This window comes from Symphalangus syndactylus, chromosome 10 (genome assembly GCF_028878055.3).
Source record: "Symphalangus syndactylus isolate Jambi chromosome 10, NHGRI_mSymSyn1-v2.1_pri, whole genome shotgun sequence".
In the NCBI taxonomy this organism is placed as follows: domain Eukaryota; kingdom Metazoa; phylum Chordata; class Mammalia; order Primates; family Hylobatidae; genus Symphalangus; species Symphalangus syndactylus.
In genome coordinates, this window is record NC_072432.2 from 120,970,254 (window position 1) to 120,992,979 (window position 22,726).

At 44.8% G+C, this 22,726-nt stretch overlaps 1 protein-coding gene across 4 annotated transcripts in view; it reads right to left on the reverse strand.

Annotated features, from left to right (window-relative positions):
- The window catches only part of NUGGC (nuclear GTPase, germinal center associated), a 62,142-nt gene that overhangs the window by 20,029 nt on the left and 19,387 nt on the right, over positions 1–22,726 (reverse strand). For 3 of the 4 annotated variants that reach the window (XM_063610836.1, XM_063610834.1, XM_063610835.1), the window contains 6 exons: positions 19,112–19,287; positions 16,922–16,940; positions 15,866–15,946; positions 14,635–14,724; positions 6,213–6,318; positions 4,243–4,376 (listed from right to left, as the gene is read on the reverse strand). In XM_063610836.1, coding sequence (XP_063466906.1) covers positions 4,243–4,376; positions 6,213–6,318; positions 14,635–14,724; positions 15,866–15,946; positions 16,922–16,940; positions 19,112–19,287 — 606 coding nt within the window. The remainder of the gene's footprint in view (positions 1–4,242; positions 4,377–6,212; positions 6,319–14,634; positions 14,725–15,865; positions 15,947–16,921; positions 16,941–19,111; positions 19,288–22,726) is intronic. The other variant, XM_055295819.2, reaches the window with a different exon arrangement.

A 22,726-nucleotide genomic window follows, 5' to 3' on the forward strand; every position in this document is an offset into this window, starting at 1 on the left:
GTCACCAGCTCAAGATTCAGCTTTTCACTCAGAGCTGACTTCTCTTTATTGTCCCCATAAGACCTCACTCAGTGCACAGACCCCTTTAGGCTTTGTGGGGTTAGAGAATAAAACAAATATCTGCCTGGTGCAACTTATTTCATTTCTTAAAAGTCACAGTTTCTGCTTATTCAGCAACTTATTTCAGATGTCTAATCCATCAGGCTATTTGGGGAAGTAGCTATCCACATAGAAATCCAATTGTTATTAAAACAGATTTTTCCAATGACATCTGATTCAACAAACATTTCATGAGCTTTGACTCTGCACGAAGCAGTTTTTAAGGATAATGCTTCTTAAATTTTAACATGCATATAAATCAACAGGAGATCTTAAAATCTGAAATCCAAGGTCCTGGGATTCTGCATTTCTAGCCAGTCCTCAGGTAATGCTGGTCTTCCGAACTATGGACCACACTTTGCATAGCAAAGCTACAGGACCACAAAAATAAATCCATGCTTCCTTCTTCAACGAATACAGTCTAATCAGGGAGAAAACATATATTCAAATAATACAAGGAAGTGACCACCAGAGAAAGCCTTGACCCCTTGGTGCCTGATATGGTTTGCTATGTACCCACCCAAATATCATTTTGAATTGTAGCTCCCATAATTCCACATGTTGTGGTGGGGACCTGGTGGGAGATAATTGAATCATGGGATTGGCTTCCCCCATACTGTTCTCATGGTAGTGAATGAGTCTCATGAGATCTGATGGTTTTATAAGGAGAAACCCCCTTTGCTTGGCTCTAATTTCTCTCTTGTCTGCCACCACGTAAGACATGCCTTTTGCCCACCATGATTGTGAGGCCTCCCCAGCCACGTGGAACTGTGAGTCCATTAAACCTCATTTTCTCTATAAATTACCCAGTCTCGGGTATGTCTTTATCAGCAGCATGAAAATGGACTGATACAGTGCCAAACTGGGAACTCATAGTGTTGTTCCCCACATGGGAACCTTGGTGGGCCCCACAGTGCCTGCAGCAGACAGAGCCACACTCCCCAGCTTGGCCCTTAAGGCACCTCATAGCCAGAACTCACTCCACCTCTCTAGCACCACCATCTCTGCTTGCCCGACACATCCTGCCAAGTAGCTACCCCGGACTTGCTGCTATTCCCCAAACGTGCTGTCCATCTTGTGCCCTCTGGGCCTTGCTGATTTCATCTTTGTTACTTCTGAGACAAAGCTCAAAGGTCCTTCCCATGAGGCACCTTCCCTGAGTCCCCAGGTAGAGGTGGGGCTCTCTGTCCTGTGCTCCCACTGTGCTTCCCACGGTCCTGCACCACAGCACGTCTCCTGCCGTATGACATCTCTCTCATTCCCTGTGTCTCCTTCCCTGGACAGGAACTTGCCAAAGGAACAGGCTTTTAGTCATGCTCTTTTATTCCAGGGCACAGCACAGAGAGCAAAACCCATGGACATTTGTGGATTGAACTAGTGGCCCAGAGAAACTGCAAGATAATTTGGGCTTTTAAATTCTATTCCAAATAGACAGAACTAGCTCTCGAATCGATGTGTGACCTAATACAGGTGATTTAACTTCTCTGATTCTCAATGGTATCATCTTTAAAGTAAGTGAATTGGGTTGAATGATCTTGAAAACAACCTCACACTCTAAAATTCTGTGAATCTTGGAGTAAATATATTTTAGAGTTTATGGAGACTGTTTAGCATTCAGTGTACCCCGGGAATTTCCCTGATTTTCACCATGAAGAATTCTACAAAGCATTTTGCCAAGGACATCCTTTAGATTCCTTTGAATTTGTGGTGTCACCAGTGATGAAAATGAAAGAAGAAAGAAGTCATGGAAAGAAAAGCTATGGCATGATTCTCACAATGCCTCACTCTCAATAAATCCTTGTTGAATAAACAAAAGAATGATAAGAAAGGGAAGAGCAGAGAATAAAAGAACAATAAGAAACAAAGAAGCTGGCACTCAGTATGAATAAACGCAGACTTCATTTGACATTGAGATGTGATCATCAACTTCATATGGATTCTTAAAAATAATGATTGCTCATTTAAAATCACTACTCAAATTCTAAATTTTTGGTTTCAGTGATCATCTTTGAAAAAAAATCAATCACACACATAGTTAGATTTGATTTTTCAGAATTCAAAGGAACTGACAAATTCTTGCCTTCCAACTTTCTATCAAAGAGCTAAGAGTAAGACCAATATCTAAGGCCAAGGAATTTTGAGCAAAGTTGCCAGCAACTCCCTAACATAGCTATTGCAGAATTGCCAGTCAGCCCCCTTCTCCTCTATGTTTTCCACTGCTTGGAGTCTGGCTGCAAGGGTGAACCTGAGCCCCTCTGAACGCTGCACTTCCATATTAGCAAAGAAAAGCATGTGGGGTGGGCACTTCTGGCCTTGATGGCAAAATGCCTTGTCCTAATGTTTGTAAAATACACCAATTTCACATAGCCCACATCGGATTCATTTTCCATCAGCACTTCCAAAAGCAATCTTGTGCTGGGCAGAGAGACAAATTTCACCCTGAAGAACTGTTTTGGGAAATTGGAAGGTCAAACCCTTCCCCAACGATTTCAGCAGACAAAAGTCAAATGAGAAAATCTCAGATTCCAAGAGTTTTGTTTTGTTTTTGTCTTGTACAACTAGACCAAAACAAGTCATAAGAAATATGATTTAAAAAAGATTGAATTTTGCTCTATATGCCCCTTTTATGCAGAAGAAAGACCCCACACCACTAAAGACTTTTTACAAGCCTTTATACACAACCAAAGGCTCCAGGTGGCACTGCTTACTCCCACGTGGAAGTCAGGTCTCGAGTGTCTGCCTCCCCTTGCCACCCCACAGGGTCATCATTGGCCCACCTTCCCCATCCTCAGGACCAGCTCCTTGACCACTCACAGAGCCCTATTCATGTACTTCCTCTGCCCCTTCCCTGTTCCAGCATAACAAGAAGATGAACACATTGACTGTGCACATCTGACAGGTGAAGGCAAGTGTGGAAATAAGTGAAGACCAACCAAATGAGGACAAGCAGAGGCTGTTTATTCAGAGCTCACTACAGCAAGGGAGTCGGCCACCATCATTTGAGTTTAGCAGAGACTCAAAAGCAGGCAGGGGAGTGGAAAAGCTTCATGGTGGACAAAAGGAAAGGCTTCAGGGGTGCCCTGATTGGAGGCTATTGGCCTGGGGACACTAGAGACGGGCTAGCTAAAAGCAGAGCAGCCAATGTGGTTGGTTAGGCATAGACATTTGGCTTTCCTGGTTGGTAGTAAGTTGGAAATAGGGACAGAGATTAGGGAAGTTATTCATCAAGTCCCAGCCATCTGGTGCTGATTGTTACAGAGTTATTCTTCAGCCTCCTGGGCTGTTATTAGTGATAGCAGTTTGACTTCCTGCAAGTCTGACTTACAGACGGAAGGTTTCCTGGGCTGTTTATTGTAGATAAGAGGTTGGTTTCTGGGCAGGTTGCTGCAGGTTGTGGTCAGAGATCTATTTGTACACATGGTCCCGCCATTGTCTTTGTATATTCCGTCTCTCATAAGGAGAAAACACAGCTGGTGACTGATGACAGTAAGAGGTTTTTCTCCAAAACCCCCCAAGTCTCTAATCTAGTAGCTTATCCCTCTTATTTTAGAGTTAAAAAGAAATCATCCATGAAAGAGATAAATATGTCAATTACTATGAGAAAAGTAATTTTAACTAGTTTTTCAGAAGGCCTGCATTCTTGCCAGTGAAGATGACTATCGAAACTCTACTGAAATTCCCTCCAAGCTTCCATCCTCTCACATTATTTTCCTACGCTCTTCTGAGCTTGAGATTCTGACAGCACCAGAGACAGATGAAATATTTTTGGACTGTGTACATAAACACGCCTCTCCAGGATAACCAAGAAGTGTCTGTGTTCCACTAGAAGCAAGCCAAATCACGCCTGCCATCGCTTATACACATTCCACCTAGTTCGAGTCTCAGGAGAGATGGAAAATAGCTACTATTTTGACATTTTTCTCTCAGCCCATCTGTCCCAGGTAAAATATTACTCCTTTCTCTTTTACCCAAATGTTATGATTTTAACCCTCTAATTATCTTTTTGTCCTTTTAGACTCTCTGAACTTCATATCTTCCTTTAATATGAAAAGAAAAAATATCATAAGTTAATTTTCTAACTTGGTAAAAGGAAATGTCCTGCCCAGAAGGGGGGAGAATATGAAAACCCAGTGTCTTCCATACCGGCAGGTTTTGCGTGGAGTTGAAACTATCTGTGAGGAGCAACAGGCCAAAGGCTTCAGTCACATACTTGGTCACCGTCCTCCTCTTCTTGTCCAAGAGCCTCTTCCTGATGTATTCTCTTAACTTAGGGATTTCTGGAATTCACAGGCAGCACAAATAATTGTTAAAGGCCAGAAGTTTGTGGTCAATAGAATTCATAAAATTTGAAAGACCAAGGTGGCCATCTGAATGAACTAGAGTTGAGATCCCAAGTGGGCTGGATGCCTACAGAACCAACCTTTCTGAAAAGCACTTTTCCCGTGTCTAGGATCAATGACAGTGATGAATGGTAGATCAGCAATACTGCATATTCATTTTATTCAGCCGTATTTAAAAAACTACATGGAAAATACAGGCTGGTTGAAAACATGGGCTCTTTCCTTTGAACAGCTATCACCTGCAGAGGTAAACCAAAGTGCTCACAATTCTAGAGTCTCAGCCCTTCAGTCCCCCTAGAATTTTCTATCTATATCAACTAACCCTTAACACCAGAAGAGCCCATGCTTGCTGTAGAAAGGAACAAGAACCTCTGACATGCAGGATTCTAGATGGGACAGGATTCCTGTCACATCCCAACCCATTGTCAGTCAGAAGATAACAGATGCCCCTCTACCCTTTTCCCCATTATTCCCATATGTGGCAATTTCTCTATATTATTCCTTCCATATACCATGCTAATTTTGTCTTTTATACCCTTAATCAAGCAGTTCCCCCATCTGTGGGAACATTTCACACCTTCTGCTCCTTAACCTCCATTCACATACCTACACGTCTAGTAAAATGCATGCACGTTGCAAGCCATATCAAGTTCAGATGAGAGTGCAGTCCTGACCCTGCCTGCCCACCCACTTTCCACTGAGTGTCTAGTGCACACAGAGCTCTAGGTTCCCTGGGCTTCTATTGCACTCATGGTCAGCAACAACTAAGCCTTATTTTTACTTCAGTTTTTGCATTTGGGTTAGTATTAGCTCCTCATCCAGATTTCAAGTTCTGTGAAGAAAGAGCCATGCCTTACACTTTCACTGCCTCACGGACAAAATATACAATAGTCACTCAGGAAACAATTCTCATGCCTGAAGCTGGGTGGGAGGGGACTAAGGAAATGATAACCTAATTTTTTTTTTTTTTTTTGACACGAAGTTCCACTCTTGTCACCCAGGCTGGAGTTCAATAGTGTGATCTCGGCTCACTGCAACCTCCACCTCCCAGATTCAAGCAATTCTCCTGCCTTAGCCTCCCGAGTAGGTGGCACCACCACGCCTGGCTAATTTTTGGGTTTTTTTTTTGGTAGAAATGGGGTTTCACCCTATTGGTCAGGTTGGTCTTGAACTCCTGACCTTAGGGGATCCACCCACCTCGACCTCTCAAAGTGCTTGGATTACAGACATGAGCCACCGTGCCTGGCCTTTTTTGTTGTTGTTTTCTGAGACAGAGTTTCACTCTTGTTGTCCAGGCTGTAGTGCAATGGCGCAATCTCGGCTCACTGCAACCTCTGCCTCCCGGATTCAAGCAATTCTCCTGCCTCAGCCTCCCAAGTAGCTGAGATTATAGATATGCACCACCACGCCTGGCAAATTTTGTATTTTTAGTAGAGATGGGGTTTCGCCATGTTTGTCAGGCTGGTCTCGTACTCCTGACCTCAGGTGATCTACCCACTTTGCTGGAATTACAGGTGTGAGCCACTGCGCCCAGCAACCCAATTATTTGACCTTTACCAACCCATGGTAAGATTTGGAGGCAAGAGGAATTGTGGTCTCTGGCACCACAACAATACAAAGAGGAAAATATCCTTATTTGCAATTGGTATTGAAACCATGGCAAGCTGGAAAAAAATTGTTTGTGTGGCACAAAAAGTTCTAGAGCAGGAAATTCAAAGTGCCAAGCTTGATCTTGAGAATTTTAGTGATGGAGATTTAAAAAACATAAATTACCCGTTTCCTCCTCGGTGAGGAGAGCCTGCTGCCAGTACTCCTGGGCGCTGACTGTATACACCAGATCTGAGGCTTCCAGAACCTTGAAGTCAGCTGGCAGTTTTCTCTGAAGTGAGAGAGTCACACAGAAAACAGAATAACTCAAACCATGGCAAAGGCAATCATGCACAGGACCCACAAGAGCCTTTAGCCAATTTCAGCTCACTCACTTCAGTTCTCCACGACCCTCTCTGGGAACAGACAATGTTCTCAGTGTCTGGTGTTACCATCTGTCCACTCCTACCAAGGTCAGAAGTTATGAGGAAACTGCTGCATAGAAACTATTCTCTTGGGAGTGAATATCAATTCTAGAAGGAAATGTGTAGAGAAAATAGTTCAAAGGTGTATTTAAATGTTCAGAGGGGGAGTAATACCAGGATCCTTTCTCAAAAAAGAAACACATGTCTGGAATGGGCAGTGATGTGCTGCAGCCAGCTCGTACCAGGTCCTGAAAGTCAACAGCACACATCACTTTCCTACTCTGCATTCAGTGACGTCACACTGGTAGCTTGAAATTGACAATGGTGGGACTATTTCAGTCCTGAATCTCAAATTGATAACCCAAATCCATAACCACATTGTGATACCCAATCTTCAACCAAATAATTCCAGCTGACATGTGACCACAGCTTATCAATACTAAGAAGCACAACATTTCTCTGTTTAATATTCCTGAAATTGAGATGCATCTTGCAACTGCTGTAGGCCAGGTGACAGTCACAAGGTGGTTGTCACTGCCTGCGTGTTATGGGCTGAAATGTATCCCCCTCCAAAATTCACATGTTGAGGTCCTAATCTCCACTAACACCTATTTACACCACAGGAATTGGGAAATGATACACATCAGCCTTTTGTTTTGTTTGTTTGTTTGTTTTGGGGGATTTTTTTGTTTTTAAACAAAGAGCTAGCTGTTAAACATTTACAAGTGCAACGCAACGCAACACAAACCTGGCTAAGGTCCTATAAAAGCGACAGTTTCTTAAGTAGTGAGTAATCATACACATTTTAATGCAGACTAATGTTGAAACAAATGATGGTGTTAAGTGTCAAGCAATTGGCTGGGCGCGGTGGTTCACACCTGTAATCCTAGCACTTTGGGAGGCCAAGGCAGGCGGATCACGAGGTCAGGGGTTCGAGACCAGCCTGGCCAATGTGGTGAAACCCCATCTCTACTAAAATATACAAAAATTAGCTGGGCATGGTGGTGTGCACCTGTAGTCGCAGCTACTTGGGAGGCTGAGGCAAGAGAATTGTTTGAATCCGGGAGGTGGAGGTTGCAGTGAGCCAAGATCGTGCCACTGCACTCCAGCCTGGGCGACAGAGAGACACTCCATCTCAAAAAAAAAAAAAAAAAAAAAAAAAAAAAAAAGGCAATTAAGAATTATTTGAGAGAGTCTTTTTTTGTGCTTAGAAAAACATTGTATGGAGAAGTCATACTAGAATCATACAGAAACAGAATTCCATATTCTTTCATTCTTCTCACTTAAAAAAAAAGAGAAAAACATTCACCTACAGAATGTGTATGTGCATGAATGGGTATTTGAGGGAGGTAGAAAGCAGTGAAGAGTTGTCAATCTCCTTCTGATGCAAAGACATAAAAGAGCTGAGTGGGTAGACGCCTTGCAGTCCACTGGGACTGGTGAGAAGCCATGTCCCTGGCACGCTATAAGCACATGCAGTTAAGGCTGGAATACGGATATCTGTGTAGACTGCCAGAAGCCCACCCCCACCAACCCCCTTATAGAGTGAGCTGACGTTGCATAAAGAATCTATCTGCTGAGATTTTGCTTTGATAGAGTTTTCACTCTAGGAAAAAGTTTAGGGAAAGCTGAAACTATTTTCTACTGGGAGATGAAATTAATGTAGAATTAAGTTTAAGCAGGGTTTTAAAACAGTTCCAAGAAAGGCATGTGCTTAGCTGTGTCCAGATGTTTGCATTATTTAAAATCTGGACCTAAATCTTGTATAACTTTTCTAAAAATTTTTGAAGATTAGTTAACATTTATGCTTTTTATTGTAGTAAAAAGAAATGTTTTTATAGTGTCAATGAAGTGACTCTAGTATAAAGCATTCATATTATTGTAAAAGAGAAGTAGAAACAGCTATAGCTAGAGGTAGGATCCAAGATGTTAGTAGATATTCATTAAATTATGCAACAGAAACATTAGACACTGTTCTAACTTAAACACATGGCTTGTCAAAATAAAACGTAACACAATATATTAAAGTTTGTAAAAAGATGTTGTATATGAGAGGGGAGAAAATGTGGAACCTCAAACCAGAACGGAGGCTAGGTGTGGTGGCTCACACCTGTAATCCCAGCACTTTGGGAAGCCGAGGGAGGTGGATTGCCTAAGCTCAGGAATTCAGGACCAGCCTGGCCAACATGGTGAAACCCCATCTCTACTAAAAATACAAAAAATTAGCTGGGCATGGAGGCACACGCCTGTAGTCCCAACTACTCGGGAGGCTGAGGCAGGAGAATTCCTTGAGCCTGGGAGGCAGAGGCTGCAGTGAGCCATGATCATGCCTTTGAACTCCAGCCAGGACAACAGAGGAAGACACTATCTTAAAAAAATAAAATAAAAGGCCAGGCACGGTAGCTCATGCCTGTAATCCCAGCACTTTGGGAGGCCGAGGCGGGCAAATCACCTGAGGTCTGGAGTTTGAGACCAGCCTGATCAACATGGAGAAACCCCGTCTCTACTAAAAATACAAAATTAGCCAGGAGTGGTGGTGGGCGCCTGTAATCCCAGCTACTCGGGAGGCTGAGGCAGGAGAATCGCTTGAACCAGGGAGGCAGACATTGCAGTAAGCCAAGATCGTGCCATTATATTCCAGCCTGAGCAACAAGAACAAAACTCTGTCAAAAAAAAAAAAAAAAAAAAAAAAAGAAAAAGAAAAGAAAACAGGAAAGGAAAGGAAAGGAAGAAAGAAAACAGAAGGGTTATTCAATGGAAGCAGAATCAGAAAGGATATAGTAAAGTTGGAGTTAGATTGAAATCGGTAATATCAATCATGACCCCACTGGGCAAGGTGGCTCATGCCTGTAATCCTAGCACTTTGGGAGGCTGAGACAGGTATCACCTGAAGTCAGGAGTTCGAGACCAGCCTGGCCAAAATGGTGAAACCCTGTCTTCACTAAAAATACAAAAATTAGCCAGTCGTGGTGGCGCATGCCTGTAATCCCAGCTACTTGGGAGGCTGAGGCAGGAGAACCGCTTGAACCCAGGAGGCAGAGGTTGCAGTGAGCCAAGATTGTGCCACTGCATTCTAGCCTGGGCGACAGAGCCAGACTCCGTCTCAAAGAAAAAAAAAAATCATCACCCAATTTTTAAAAATCTACCTGAAATCAGTGACATAAATCATGACTCATTTTTTAAATACAACTTTTCTAGCTTTGTCATGAAAATTATGTTGCAGTGATGTCACTCTGCCACTGCCTTACTTGTATGAAATAATTTGATGTGTACCCCTAGCACTCTTTTTTTGTTGTTGTTAGAGATGGGGGTCTTGCTATGTTGCCCTAGCTGGTCTTGAACCCCTGGCCTCAAACGATCCTCCCACCTTGGCCTCCCAAAGTGCTGAGATTATAGGTGTGAGCCACTGCTCCTGGCTCAATTATTATTTTTATGTTATTCTCGCTAAAAGAAACCCCAGATTCCTGGAGAGCAGTTGGTCCATATCTTGGGGCAGGGAAAAATAAAGTGGACCTGAATATCTTGTTGTAGCTAGACAGCAAGAATGTTTTTTAAATGCTAAAGGGAGTAATGCTAAAGGGAGTCAGCTTAAAGGGCTCCCACTGGCCAAAAAGTGACACATTGAGCATCAAAAAGAACCCAATAGTTCTGTGAAAAGCTATGAGCTCATTATGATCCTAAAACTGCGTAAATAAAATAAAGTACGTTAAAGTAAAGGCATTAACCACCTCAAACAATATATACCTGAGACTGTCAAAATTCAGTCTGTAAATTCCACTTGCGCAAGTCCTAAAAGTTTACCTAACTTATGTAAAAGAATGTTAACAGTCTTAGTAGGGGCACAAAAATCCCATCAGGTCAAATCAGCAGTAAAACTTTGTGAATTAGGTTAAAATAAAAAGTCGTATGAGAGTTTATAGTAAAAACTGAGTGAAGGCGGCCAGGCGCGTTGGCTCACGCCTGTAATCCCAGCACTTCGAGAGGTTGAGGGCAGATCACCCGAGGTCGGGAGTATCAGATCAGCTTGACCAACATAGAGAAACCCTGTCTCTGCTAAAAGTACAAAATTAGCCAGGCCTGGTGGCACATGCCTGTAATCCCAGCTACTCGGGAGGCTGAGGCAGGAGAATCGCTTGAACCCGGGAGGCGGAGGTTGCGGTGAGCCAAGGTCGCGCCATTGCACTCCAGCCTGGGCAACAGGAGCGAAACAAAACAAAAAAACAAAAACAAACAAACTAGGTCAAGGCAAAATCTAAGGGAAGGTCAAGTGAACCATAACACACCAGGTAATAAGCAAAGATGTGGAGCTAGAAAGTCGCGTTACTATAGGATGGGGCCCAAATCAGGCATCTTGGAAGGATCTATGTGCCTGTGTCTCAGCCTTGAATCTCAAACTAATAACCCAAATCCATAACTACATTGTGATCCCCAATCTTCAATCACTTAACTTCAGCTGATATGTGACTACAGCTTATCAATACTAAGAGGCACATTGTTTCCCCGTTTAATATTTTTGAAATTGAGATGCATCTTGCAACTGCTGTAGGCCGGGTGGCAGTCACAAGATGGTTGTCACTGCCTGCGTGTTATGGGCTGAAATGTATCCCCCTCCAAAATTCACATGTTGAGGTCCTAATCTCCACTACCTAAAAATGTGACCTTATATGGAAATCGGGTCGTTGAGGATGAAATGTATTAAGATGAAGTCATACTGGAGTAGGGTGGGCCCCTAATCCAACGACTGGTCTTTAAAAAAAGAGGAAATTTGGATACAGAGACACACACATGAGGAGAATGGCATATGAAGACTGGAGTTGTGCTGCCACAAGGCAGGAATTACCAGAAGCAAGGAGAGAGAACTGGACCAGATCCTTCCCGCAGCTTCAGAGGGAGGATGGTGCTGCTAACACCTTGATTTTGGACTTCCAGCCTCCAGAACTGGGAGATAATAATTTTCTGTTGTTCCAAGCTACCCAGCTGTGGTGCTTAGGAGGTTCATACACTGCACATGGGTGAACTTGGTCACAGCTGTTCACGTTGCCCTTCCTTCTAATGAGTTGTGTGCATTACTTAACTGCCATTTAATATGTCTTTTAAAAGATTATGTTATGATTCAGCATTGAAAGGTCAGCATTTTCCAGGCCGTTACATCAAAAGGCCTGGAAATGGAAACGTGGGGCATATACTTGATGTTAGTGGAAAAAATGCTCATGGTTGGTGGAGTGGACAGTAATTCCAGATTTTCTTGCAAAGCAATACCTAAGTGCTTCATGGGACCTAGGAAAGGGAGACATCCACATGTAGATGAAGGTGGGTTGTGTTTTGATACTGAGGTATATGCAAAGTGACTGCCTATCCCACACCCAGCCAAAAAAAAAAAAAAAAAGTGATGGAAACTCAAAGAATGCCTTATAAAGAACTTCCATGTCATGTTTTCTGTGATTAAAACTAAATTTGCTCCAAGGCCAGGCACTGTGGCTCACACCTGTAATCCCAGTGCTTTGGGAGGCCCAAGCAGGAGAATTGCTTGAGCCCAGGAATTAGAGACCAGCCTAGGCAACATACCCTGTCTCTACAAAAAATTTAAAAATTAGCTGGATGTGGTGGTGCATACTGGTATACTGGTAGTCCTAGCTCCTTGCGGGGCTGGTGGGGGTCAGGGGGAGTGGAGAGTGGGCAGAAAGATAGTTTGAGCCCAGGAATTCAAGGTTGCAGTGAGTTATCATTGTGCCACTACACTCCAGCCTGGGTAACAGAGTGAGACCCGTCTGAAAAAAAAAAAAGTTCCAAACGACAGCATGTAGCACAAGTAAAGGTTTCACAATAATTCAAACTGAAATGAAGTGGTTGGAGAATGAAGGCATCACCTTGCCATCAGAGGTGTGGGTTGGAGGCCTCAGAAGAACTGGCACCATAGCAGTGACAGCTATAGTTACCCTGCAAACTGATGTATTGCTGCCCAGGCCCTAATTCATACAAACCAATTCGGCATGTTTACTGGCATAGTTGTAAATTGTGTATTGAAGTATTCTACGTTTCCATTTCCAGGGATCATATGATCAGGCACTCACACAATGCATAGTTCTTTAATACCAACAAGAACAATTCAGGAGACCAAGACCAGCTGTACTAAGTTTTGCCTCATTAAAACTGGCATTCAAGAATTGCCTGGTAGAATATTTTGGCTTAAGTATGAGGCCTAATGATATTGCGATAGAAACAAAAGCTTTGAAATTTTCAATTCCACATTGCACAACAGACGTTTTCTGTATCAGTATTATTGAAGGCAAAATACAGAAAGAAATTGAATATAGAGCTGGACATCGGCCAAATGTTTTTACTATTGAATCCAATACTGAAGATTTTGTTTCAGCCAAACATATCATCTGTCACATTGTACTTACTCTGATATATCCCTTATGTTGTGTTGTTTATATTTTATCTTAAACTTGGTTTTAGTTTTATAGTTGTATAAGACTATTATAGGCTGGACGTGGTGGCTCACGTTGGTAATCCCAGCACTTTGGGAGGCCGAGGCAGGCAGATCACCAGAGGTCAGGAGTTCGAGACCAGCCTGGCTAACATGGTGAAACCTCATCTCCACTAAAAATACAAAAATTAGCTGGGCATAGTGGTGGGCACTTGTAATCCCAGCTACTCAGGAGGCTGAGGCAGGAAAATCACTTGAACCCAGGGGTCGGAGGTTGCAGTGAGCCGAGATTGCACCACTGCACTCCAGCCTGGGCAATGGAGTGCAACTCTGTCTCAAAATAAAAAATTTTAAAAAAAGACTATGATAATAAGTTGTACGTTTGTACCTATTTTAGTGATAAAATAGTAAAAATAAGAGAACACTAAGTGCAGCTAGGGCCTTATCCCTGTCCACTCCCTCTCACACTCTCCCTCTGAGCCTTTCCAAGCTGCTCGCCTGTCATTCGCCAAACACAGCAGCCTGTGTCAATGGTGTTCTTGCTTCTGCCTCAAAAATGCCTTCTCAACTTTTTCACCTTACTAAAGACTACAGGTTCTGTAAAATTCTGCTCTGCAGAGCACTGTGGTGCCTACCGAGCTGTAGTCCCAGCTACGTGGGAGGCTGAGGCAGGAGGATCACTTCAGCCCAGGAGTTTGAGACCAGCCTGGGCAACATAGTGGAAATCCCATCTTTAAAAAAATAATAATAATAAAATTGGCCAGGTTCAGTGGCTCATGCCTGTAATCCCAGCATTTTGGGAGGCCAAGGCAGGCGGATCACCTGAGGTCAGGAGTCCGAGACCAGCCTGGTCAACATGGTAAAACCCTGTCTCTACTAAAAATACAAAAATTAACCAGGCATGGTGGCATGCGCCTGTAGTCCCAGCTACTCAGGAGGCTGAGGCAGGAGAATTGCTTGATCCCAGGAGACGGAGGTTGCAGTGAGCTGAGTTTGTCCCACTGCACTCCAGCCTGGGCAACAGAGTGAGACTAAGTCTCAAAAAATAATAATAATAAAATAAAATTCTGCTTAGAGGCTGAGTTTTCTTTGAACACCTCCCCAGTCCCGCCTCCCATGCCACCAGTGTGACCTGGCATCTTTCCTCCGTGTCCCAGAGCAGTCCACAATTCCTCCACTGTATGGTGATCCCAGACTCACCAGGGCCTACTCCTCTGTGGGCCACAAGCTCATTCGACCCTCCTGACAATCACAGGAGATAGAGATCATTATCTCCCCACTTTAAAGATGAGAAAATGGTGCCTCAGAGACGTAACTGAAGCAGTAGGACTGAGTTAAATCCAAACTGTCTCCTCTAGGTCAGTAATCCCAGCACTTTGGGAGGTCAAGGCAGGTGGATCGCTTGAGCCCAGGAGTTTGAGACCAGCCTGGACAACATGGTGCAATCCCATCTCTACAAAAAAATACAAAAATTAGCCAGACATGGTGGTGCATGCCTATAGTCCCAGCTACTTGAGAGGCTGAGGTGGGAGGACCTCTTGAGCCTGGGAGGCAGAGGTTGCAGTGAGTCGAGATCACACCGCTGCACTCCAGCCTGGCCAACAGAGTGACACCTCCGTCTCAAAACAAAACAAACAAACAGTCTATTCCAAAGCTTTTGCCCTTGCAACTACACGATACCAGGCATACATTTGTTTCTCAAAATCTAGTTGCTGCGATACAGAAAAACACATAGGGAAACTTATTAACTCACCTTCAGTTTTTCCTTGAGAATTCTAGTCCTTTGTAGTTTTGTCATTTCATTTCTTTCTAAAACAGCCTCTCGCTGACTCTGAATAGCTTGCTAGGTTGTGAAAGGAAATAGAAGCATGCAGAGAGCAGCGTTATCAACAATGATGAGGTGGCAAGATACACATTTTTTGGCAGATTTTCATTTGGTCCAGACAGTCAAATATGCATGCACTGCATTGGAATTATACACAGTTGCCGGGCACGGTGGCTCATGCCTATAATCCCAGCACTTTGGGAGGCCAAGGTAGGCAGATCACAAGGTCAGGAGATCGAGACCATCCTGGCTAATCCAGTGAAACCCCATCTCTACTAAGAATACAAAAAATTAGCCAGGTGTGGCGGCACGTGCTGTAGTCCCAGCTACTCAGAAGGCTGACGCAGGAGAATCGCTTGAACACAGGAGGCAGAGGTTGCAGTGAGTCAAGATCACGCCACTGCACTCTAGCCTGGGCGACAGAGTGAGACTCTGTCTCAAAAAAAAAAAAAAAAAAAATACACAGTTGACCCTTGGACTACATGGGTTTGAACTACGTAGGTCCACTTACATGTGGATTCTTTTTCAATAATTGAAAAAGATTTTGAAGATTTGCGACAACCTGAAAAAACTCACAGACAAACCCTGTAGCCTAGAAATATCAAAAACTTAACAAAAAGGTGTCATGAATGCATAAAATAGATGTAGATCCCAGTTTATATTTGATAATGTACTACCATGAAATGCACACGATTCTATCATGAAAAGTTAAAATTTATCAAAACTTCTGTAAACACCTATAGACTACATGGCACCATTTGCAGTCAAGAGAAATGGAAACAAACATTAAGATGCAGTATTAAATCATAACTACATAAAATTAACTGTAGTACACACTATACTACTGTAATAACTTCAGAGCCACCTCCTGTTGCTGTTGTGGTGAGCTCAAGTGTTGCAAATATCCACTTAAAACGCCAAACACCATGTGATACTAATCATCTCCACGTGAGCAGTTCATCGCTCTAGTAAATTGCATCTGGCAATAAAAAGTGATCTCTTGCAGTTCTCATGTATTTTTCAGCCTGTTTAGTGCAATACCCTAAATCTTGAATAACACCATCGGACCTATGTGAAGTCCAGTGATCCTGGAGGGGCTCCCAAGTAGCAGAGAAAAGTCACGACATTACAAGAAAAAGTTAAATCGCTTCATACGTACCGTAGATTGAGGTCTGCAGCTGCTGTTGCCTGTCATTTCAGATGTACGATTCATCTTGTAAACAGATGAAGTAAACTGATGCTATTGATAAATACAGTGCCGTATTGTAAATGTATTTTCTCTTCCTTATGATTTTCTTTCTTTTTTTTTTTTTTTTTTTTGAGATGGAGTCTCGCTGTTGCTCAGGCTGGAGTGAAGTGGCGTGATCTCAGCTCACTGCAACCTCCACCTCCCAGGTTCAAGTGATTGTCCTGCCTCAGCCTACTGAGTAGCTGGGATTACAGGTGCACACCACCATGCCCAGCTAATTTTTGCATTAGTAGAAACGGGGTCTCACCATGTTGGTTGGGCTAGTCTAAACTCCTGACCTCGTGATCCGCCCACCTCAGCCTTCCAAAGTGCTGGGATTACAGGCATGAGTCACCACACCCGGCCGTGATTTTCTTAATGACATTTTCTTTTCTCTAGCTTATGTATTGTAAGAATACAGAACATAATACATACACAAAATATGTATTAATCAACTGTTTATGCTATCAGTAAGACTGCCAGTCAACGGTGGCTATTAGTAGTTAAGTTTTTGGAGAATCAAAAATTATGTGTGGATTTTCGATTGAGCAGGGAGTTGGCACACTAATCTCTATGTTGTTCAAGAGCCAGCTGTAATATCAGTCATAAAAAGCATTATTTAAAAAGAACTAGTTCAGGCTGGGTGCGGTGGCTCACGCCTGTAATCCCAGCACTTTGGGAGGCCAAAGCAGGTGGATCACCTGAGGTCAGGGGTTCGAAACCAGCCTGGCCAACGTGGTGAAACCCCATCTCTACTAAAAAATACAAAAATTAGCCAGGCATGGTGGTGGGTACCTGTAATCCCAGCTACTCTGGAGGCTGAGTTAGGAGAATTGCTTGAACCTGGGAGGCAGAGGTCGCTATGAGCCGAGATCGCGCCACTGTACTCCAGCCTGGGTGACAGAGCGAGACTCTGTCTCAAAAAAAAAATAAATAAATAAATAATAATTAAAAAATAAAAATAAAAATAAACTAGTTCATACTTACATTTCCCGCCTTTCCTTCCCTGAAATGAAATTAGAAAAATGTAACAATTACTTAACTTTTACAATGTGTCACTGCAGTCTTTCGACTTTCCCCAAAAGCAGCACACACTCCTCTGTGTCTGTGCGTTTTCATAAGTTCTTTCTTTGACCCGATGCTCTCTCTTCTGACCCATCTCCAGCATCCACTTGAAAAAAGTGCCTTCATTTCTCAACGGCCAGCTAGCGTTTTGTCAGCTGTGAACATTTTCTGTGACCTCACTCCCTGTCCCAGTCAAAAATGCAGCCCTCTCACCCTGGGTTCCCATAGCACTTGGCTTGTCCCTTCATGTATAACCTTTAACCCTCTTTTAGATGGTGAGCTCAAAGACTGGGCAATGTGCCTCTGAATCCACAGCCCCTACCCGTGTTCAATAAATGCTTACCATTAATAAATTAGATTTAATTATGTTAATTTTTTTTTTTTTTTTTTTTGAGACAGAGTCACGCTCTGTTGCCCAGGCTGGAGTGCAGTGGTACGATCTCAGCTCACTGCAACCTCCACATCCCAGGTCCAAGCGATTCCCCTGCCTCAGCCTACTGAGTAGCTGGGACTACAGGTGCACACCACCACGCCCGGCTAATTTATTTTGTATTTTTTAGTACAGACGGGGTTTCACCATGTTGGCCAGGATGGTCTCAATCTCCTGACCTTGTGATCTGCCCACCTTGGCCTCCCAAAGTGCTGGGATTACAGGTGTGAGCCACCACACTCAGCCTAATCGTGTTAATTTTAGTGTTGGCATTGGAAAGGGAGGGCTGGAGATATTCTCTGCTGGGGTGAGGTGGGTAGAAATGCAGGAGGAAAAAAACAAAGCTGCAATTCCAACCCAGACCATGAGAGCAAGGGAATTCCTGGAGACGGCAGTCAGACCTAAGCTTCAGTGGGCGTGGAGGAAATGGTGGAGGGGCTGTAAAGGAGCTCTTGTTAGAGGTGAGACGCTTCCGTGACATCACATCCCGTGAGCACACACCCCATGGATCCAGGAAAGCCCAGTATATACCCGCTGATCCCCTCTAAGGACTAATCACACCCCCCCTCAGTCTCAAAATTGTCCCAATATAGAAGGTTAGTTATGGTCTTCCTAACTATAGGGACAACAGAGCTCTCCATGGAAATCAACATCTATTAAGCCCAAAAATGCGTACCTTTCATTGTTATTTGTTATAATACAACTCTTAGAGAATGCATCTACCTTCTCCCGAAGTTCTGAAACTTTTGAGGACCTGTTCCAAGTGAGTTAAAAAGTTCAGGAGTCGCTGGCTGGGGATGCTGGGCTTAATACCTAGGTGATGGGTAGATCTGTGCATCAAACCACCATGGCACATGTTTACCTGTGTAACAAACCTGCACATCCCGCACATGTACCCTGGAACTTAAAATAAAAATAAAAATTTAACGATTTTGAAAAAGCTCAGGAGTACAAAAACCTGAAACATCAAAGCTGTACCCTGGGCTGGGTGCAGTGGCTCACACCTGTAATCCCAGCACTTTGGGAGGCCAAGGCAGGCAGATCACCTGAGGTCCGGAGTTCAAGACCACCCCGGCCAACATGGCAAAACCCCATCTCTACTAAAATACAAAAATTAGCTGGGCATACTGGCCGGCGCCTGTGATCCCAGCTACTTGGGAGGCTGAGGCAGGAGAATCGCTTGAACCCAGGAGACAGAGGTTGCAGTGAGCTGAGATCATGCCATTGCACTCCAGCCTGGGTGGCACAGCAAGACTCTGTCTCAAAAAAAAAAAAAAAAAAAAAAGCTGTACTCTACCAGATAGGATTATAGGCTGTACCTCCTAGTTTTGGGGGCGTCTACACTTTCTACGTCTGTGGAGCAGGTGGGATCATCACATAGCACGGTGCAGGAGGTACCATCTGCATCTGGTACATCTGCATCTGAGTGGCACCCCTGGAGCTGTGTAGGGGACACCAGCTTGGCACTAAGCAGCTACCCTGGAAGGTTCAGATTCCTGAGACAACCCAACCAAGGGTCCTGATGTCCCAGGAAGTCACCCAGCCTTTCCTTTCCTCCCCAACAGTCACTTCCTGAAGCCCTGTCACCACGTTACAAAGTCAAGCTCCATGCTACTGTAGTCGGGACCCACAGAGGAAAGCCCCTGACTGCAGCCCACATCCCCACGAGCGCAGCGCAGTACCTTAGGTATTCTGGCAAGTGGAGTTTGTCCGTCTTGGTGACCACCAGGGCCACTTCCCTACAGAAGCCCCGCTGGCAGGCTTTGATGCTCTCATTCAGAAGGTCTTCATGGGCTCGCCCCCCAGAAACTCGCTCTATGTCGCTGATCACCCAGATCACTGAGCACTTGTCAATGGTCTGCAAAACATGACCACGGCATGTGTCAGCACAGGAATGGAGTCACAGTTCTTGAGGACCGATTCCCTAACGTATCCCTTAAGCCTCTCCCTCCAGTCCCACCCCTAACCGCTCCCCACCGCACTCTGTGCACTAGCTGGACTGAGCTATGCGTCATTTCTCATATGTGCCTTGTTCTGTTAATTCCCTGGCCACAGCCTCTGCCTAGCCCCCATTTGTTCCTCAAGACTGTGGAGGACCCCTCGGTCATGGGCTGGCCTCTGCATCCTGTAACACCTGGACTTACCTCCCGCAGCGCCTCTGAGACACAGTGACTGCACCAGGTCTGCTCTCTGCCCCTTGATGGGAAGCGACTGTCTGCACCTTTCCTCTTGGGATCCACCTCACCTCAAGCCCAGTGCTTAGCACACAGGAGAGGCTTCACGGAAGTTTGTGGCATTAGGGATTGACAGAATTCCCTAAATCAGTCCTCCAGTCCCAGTCCCAGATCCATCACTGGCTTGCTTTATCTCCGTTGTCCCCTGGGGAAAATTCTTGTTTTTCCAGAACTAGGTTTGGTGATGCCCCAACCCTCAAGCTGTCGCCTGACGGCAGCATTTTGATGTTTGACTGCCCCTGCACTTTTAGGACAATGCCACCAGATGGCAGCAGGGAGCCAGAAACCATGCGACAAGTTGCAAAGGCCAGTGAACATGAAACAACAACATATTAATGGCATGAATGTTGCTTTATTAAATATGCAACTTTCACATGACGATCACGCGTAGCCTTTTGACATTTCTCTAATTGTATTGTTACTCTTGTCTTGCCTCCACATAAATGAAAATCTGGTTCAACTAAGGGATTGAGTTTATTTGTGGTTCCTCAGTGCTTTGCATACAAAGGGGTGACATGTTTGTGAGTTGAAAATTAAATCATCATTTTGCTTTATACCAGTAGTTTTTAACTAGTAGAGATTTTGTGCCCCAGAATATATAAACAGTCTCCAATTTGTGATGATTCAGCTTACAATTTTTCTTTTCAACTTTACAATGGGTTTACTGAACGATTGGTGAGTCCAGTACAATCAGGGCTAATGATGGTTATGATTCCAGCTTACAGTGGGCTTATCAGGATGCAATTCTATGATACATCAATGAGCATCTGTATTTGGCAGTGTCTGGAGACATTTTTAATTGTGACAACTTGGGGGGTACTTGCAGGTAAAGGCCGAGGATGCTGCTAAACATTCTTCAATGCCCAGGACAGCCCCCTCCCAGCTCCCATCCCACAAAGAATTATCTGGCAGCCCAAAATGTCAAGAGGTTGAGAAACCCTGATCCAGGGCAGTGGGTTTCAGCTTGCTTTTAGCAGGGGAGGCTTTATCAAATGAAATCTTAGTTAGAATTCCAACATATAAACTTGATTTTTAAAAAGCAGAACTGCTCTGGTTGAATTGGGAGTGCAGGACCCAGAACCACCATCAGCTCAATGCCCTCTACCCTCTGTCCATAAACCTTTTGGCTCCATATATCATTGCTTAAAAAGCATCAGTTTCTCAAGTTAGACAAACCCCTTGGATTACAGGGAAGTAATGAGGCCGAAGTGGTAAAGAGACTTGTGAAGGGCCACGCGACGATGGATCCTGTCTCTCCTCTATACGTGAATGGACTTTGATTTAGGCAAGAAAATAAAAACCATTATGGCCCTTCTGCCTCCCAAACTATAATCAACTTAGAAAAGCTTTGGGCTCTGGGCCAGATGTGGTGGCTCACGCCTCTAATCCCAACATTTTGGGAGGCTAAAGCAGGCAGATCACTTGAGCTCAGGAGTTCAAGGCCAGCCTGGGCGATATGGTAAAATCTCATCTCTAAAAAAAAACAAAAATTAGCCAAGTGTGGTGGTGTGCACCTGTAGCCCCAGCTACTCAGGAGGCCGGGACAGCAGGATTGCTCAAGCCCAGCAGGTCGAGGTTGCAGTCAGCCATGATTATGCCACCACTCCAGTCTGGGTAACAGAGCAAGACGCTGTTGCAAACAAAACAAAACAAAAGTAGAAGCAGCTTCCAGCTCTGTAGTGTCAACAGTGGGCAGAGAATGGTCCAGCCAGCGGAAGGCCATAAGGATGCCAGGCTGGGTGCTCCTCAAGGGCAGGGCCCCCGTCACCTTCATATTCCCCATGGCCCTGGTAAGCCACGGGTGCTTAGTGTTTACTAACAAGAGAAAAGGACAGCAACCACAAAGGGTGCAGTGGTTAAATTTCAGACCCCACACAAAGCTCCCCACTGCCAGGGTTTGGTAAAGTTAGTGTCTCAGAAGATACAAAAAAGCATTTCTATAAAACCAGAACTGCCAGACTTAGGAGTAGATGAGGTGGCACCCCACCACCCCCAACCAGCATCTCCCCAGGCCCCCGCGATGAGAATGGGACTCAGAGGGGCTTAGAGACATGCCTCAAGTCACATGACTTCTAAGTGGCAGATCAGATTCAGGGACATCTGAATTCATAACGGGTTTTAGGGAAGGCAAGGCTGGCAGCCTGAGAGACATAGGGAGGGCGACTGTGTTGTTTCCCTGCAAAGAGGGGGGTCTTGAGTAACTTCTTGTGAGAGGAGGTCAAAAAAACCCACAAGAATGCAGGGGAGCCGGGCCAGGCAGAGCACAGTGGGAACCATCCCTCACTTCAGCCTGACCTCCTCAGAGCACATTTTCTGAGCCAGATCTGCTGTCTTTGATAGGCTGCCCAGTGTATCTGAACTGGCTGTAGCCGCGGCTCCATCCAGCGAGAGGCCCTGGCAGCCTTCCTGGGCTGTTGCTCTCTCGGCCAGGCCTGGAACTAGCCAAGATTCACGATTTCCACACCAGGATCCGAGGTCTTGCAGAAACTAAGGCTCACAAGGCCAGACCTGAGCCACCGACCAAAGGGAAGGACACAGGGACTGCCTTGCTCCTGCGGGAGTGGATAATATAGAGCGTGCCCTGGGGGAGGTGGGGTAGATAGAGCCCCAGCAGGGAAGTTAGGAAACCTGCTCTCCAGTTCAAGGCTGCGTGGTCCTGGACAAGTGACTTTCCGTCTCTGAGCCTTCATGTCTCCATCTGTACAATCAGGGCAGAGGCTAGAGCTTGCTCTAGATTGTGACTGGAAGCCGTGGTCACAAGCTCCCATGGTGCACAGTCATTCATCTAAACAAACCTGCGGAGTTTAAAGAACTGGATTCTTCGGCAGCTGCTGTGCTGCTCACAACTCACTGATGCTGGTCCCCCCTCCCAGTCCCCTTCCAGCTCCTGGACTCCTGTGTTCCTCGCACCCTGTGCTCCAGAGCGCCTCTGTTTACCGCGCCCTTTCTCAGTCACATACCCCAGTCCCTCTCTTCCTGCAAGTTTCCCCAGGAAGCCAAACTCTGGAGCAGTAGCACTTAAGACCCCGGAACTTTTCCAGGAATGTCTTCCATAGTCTCCCT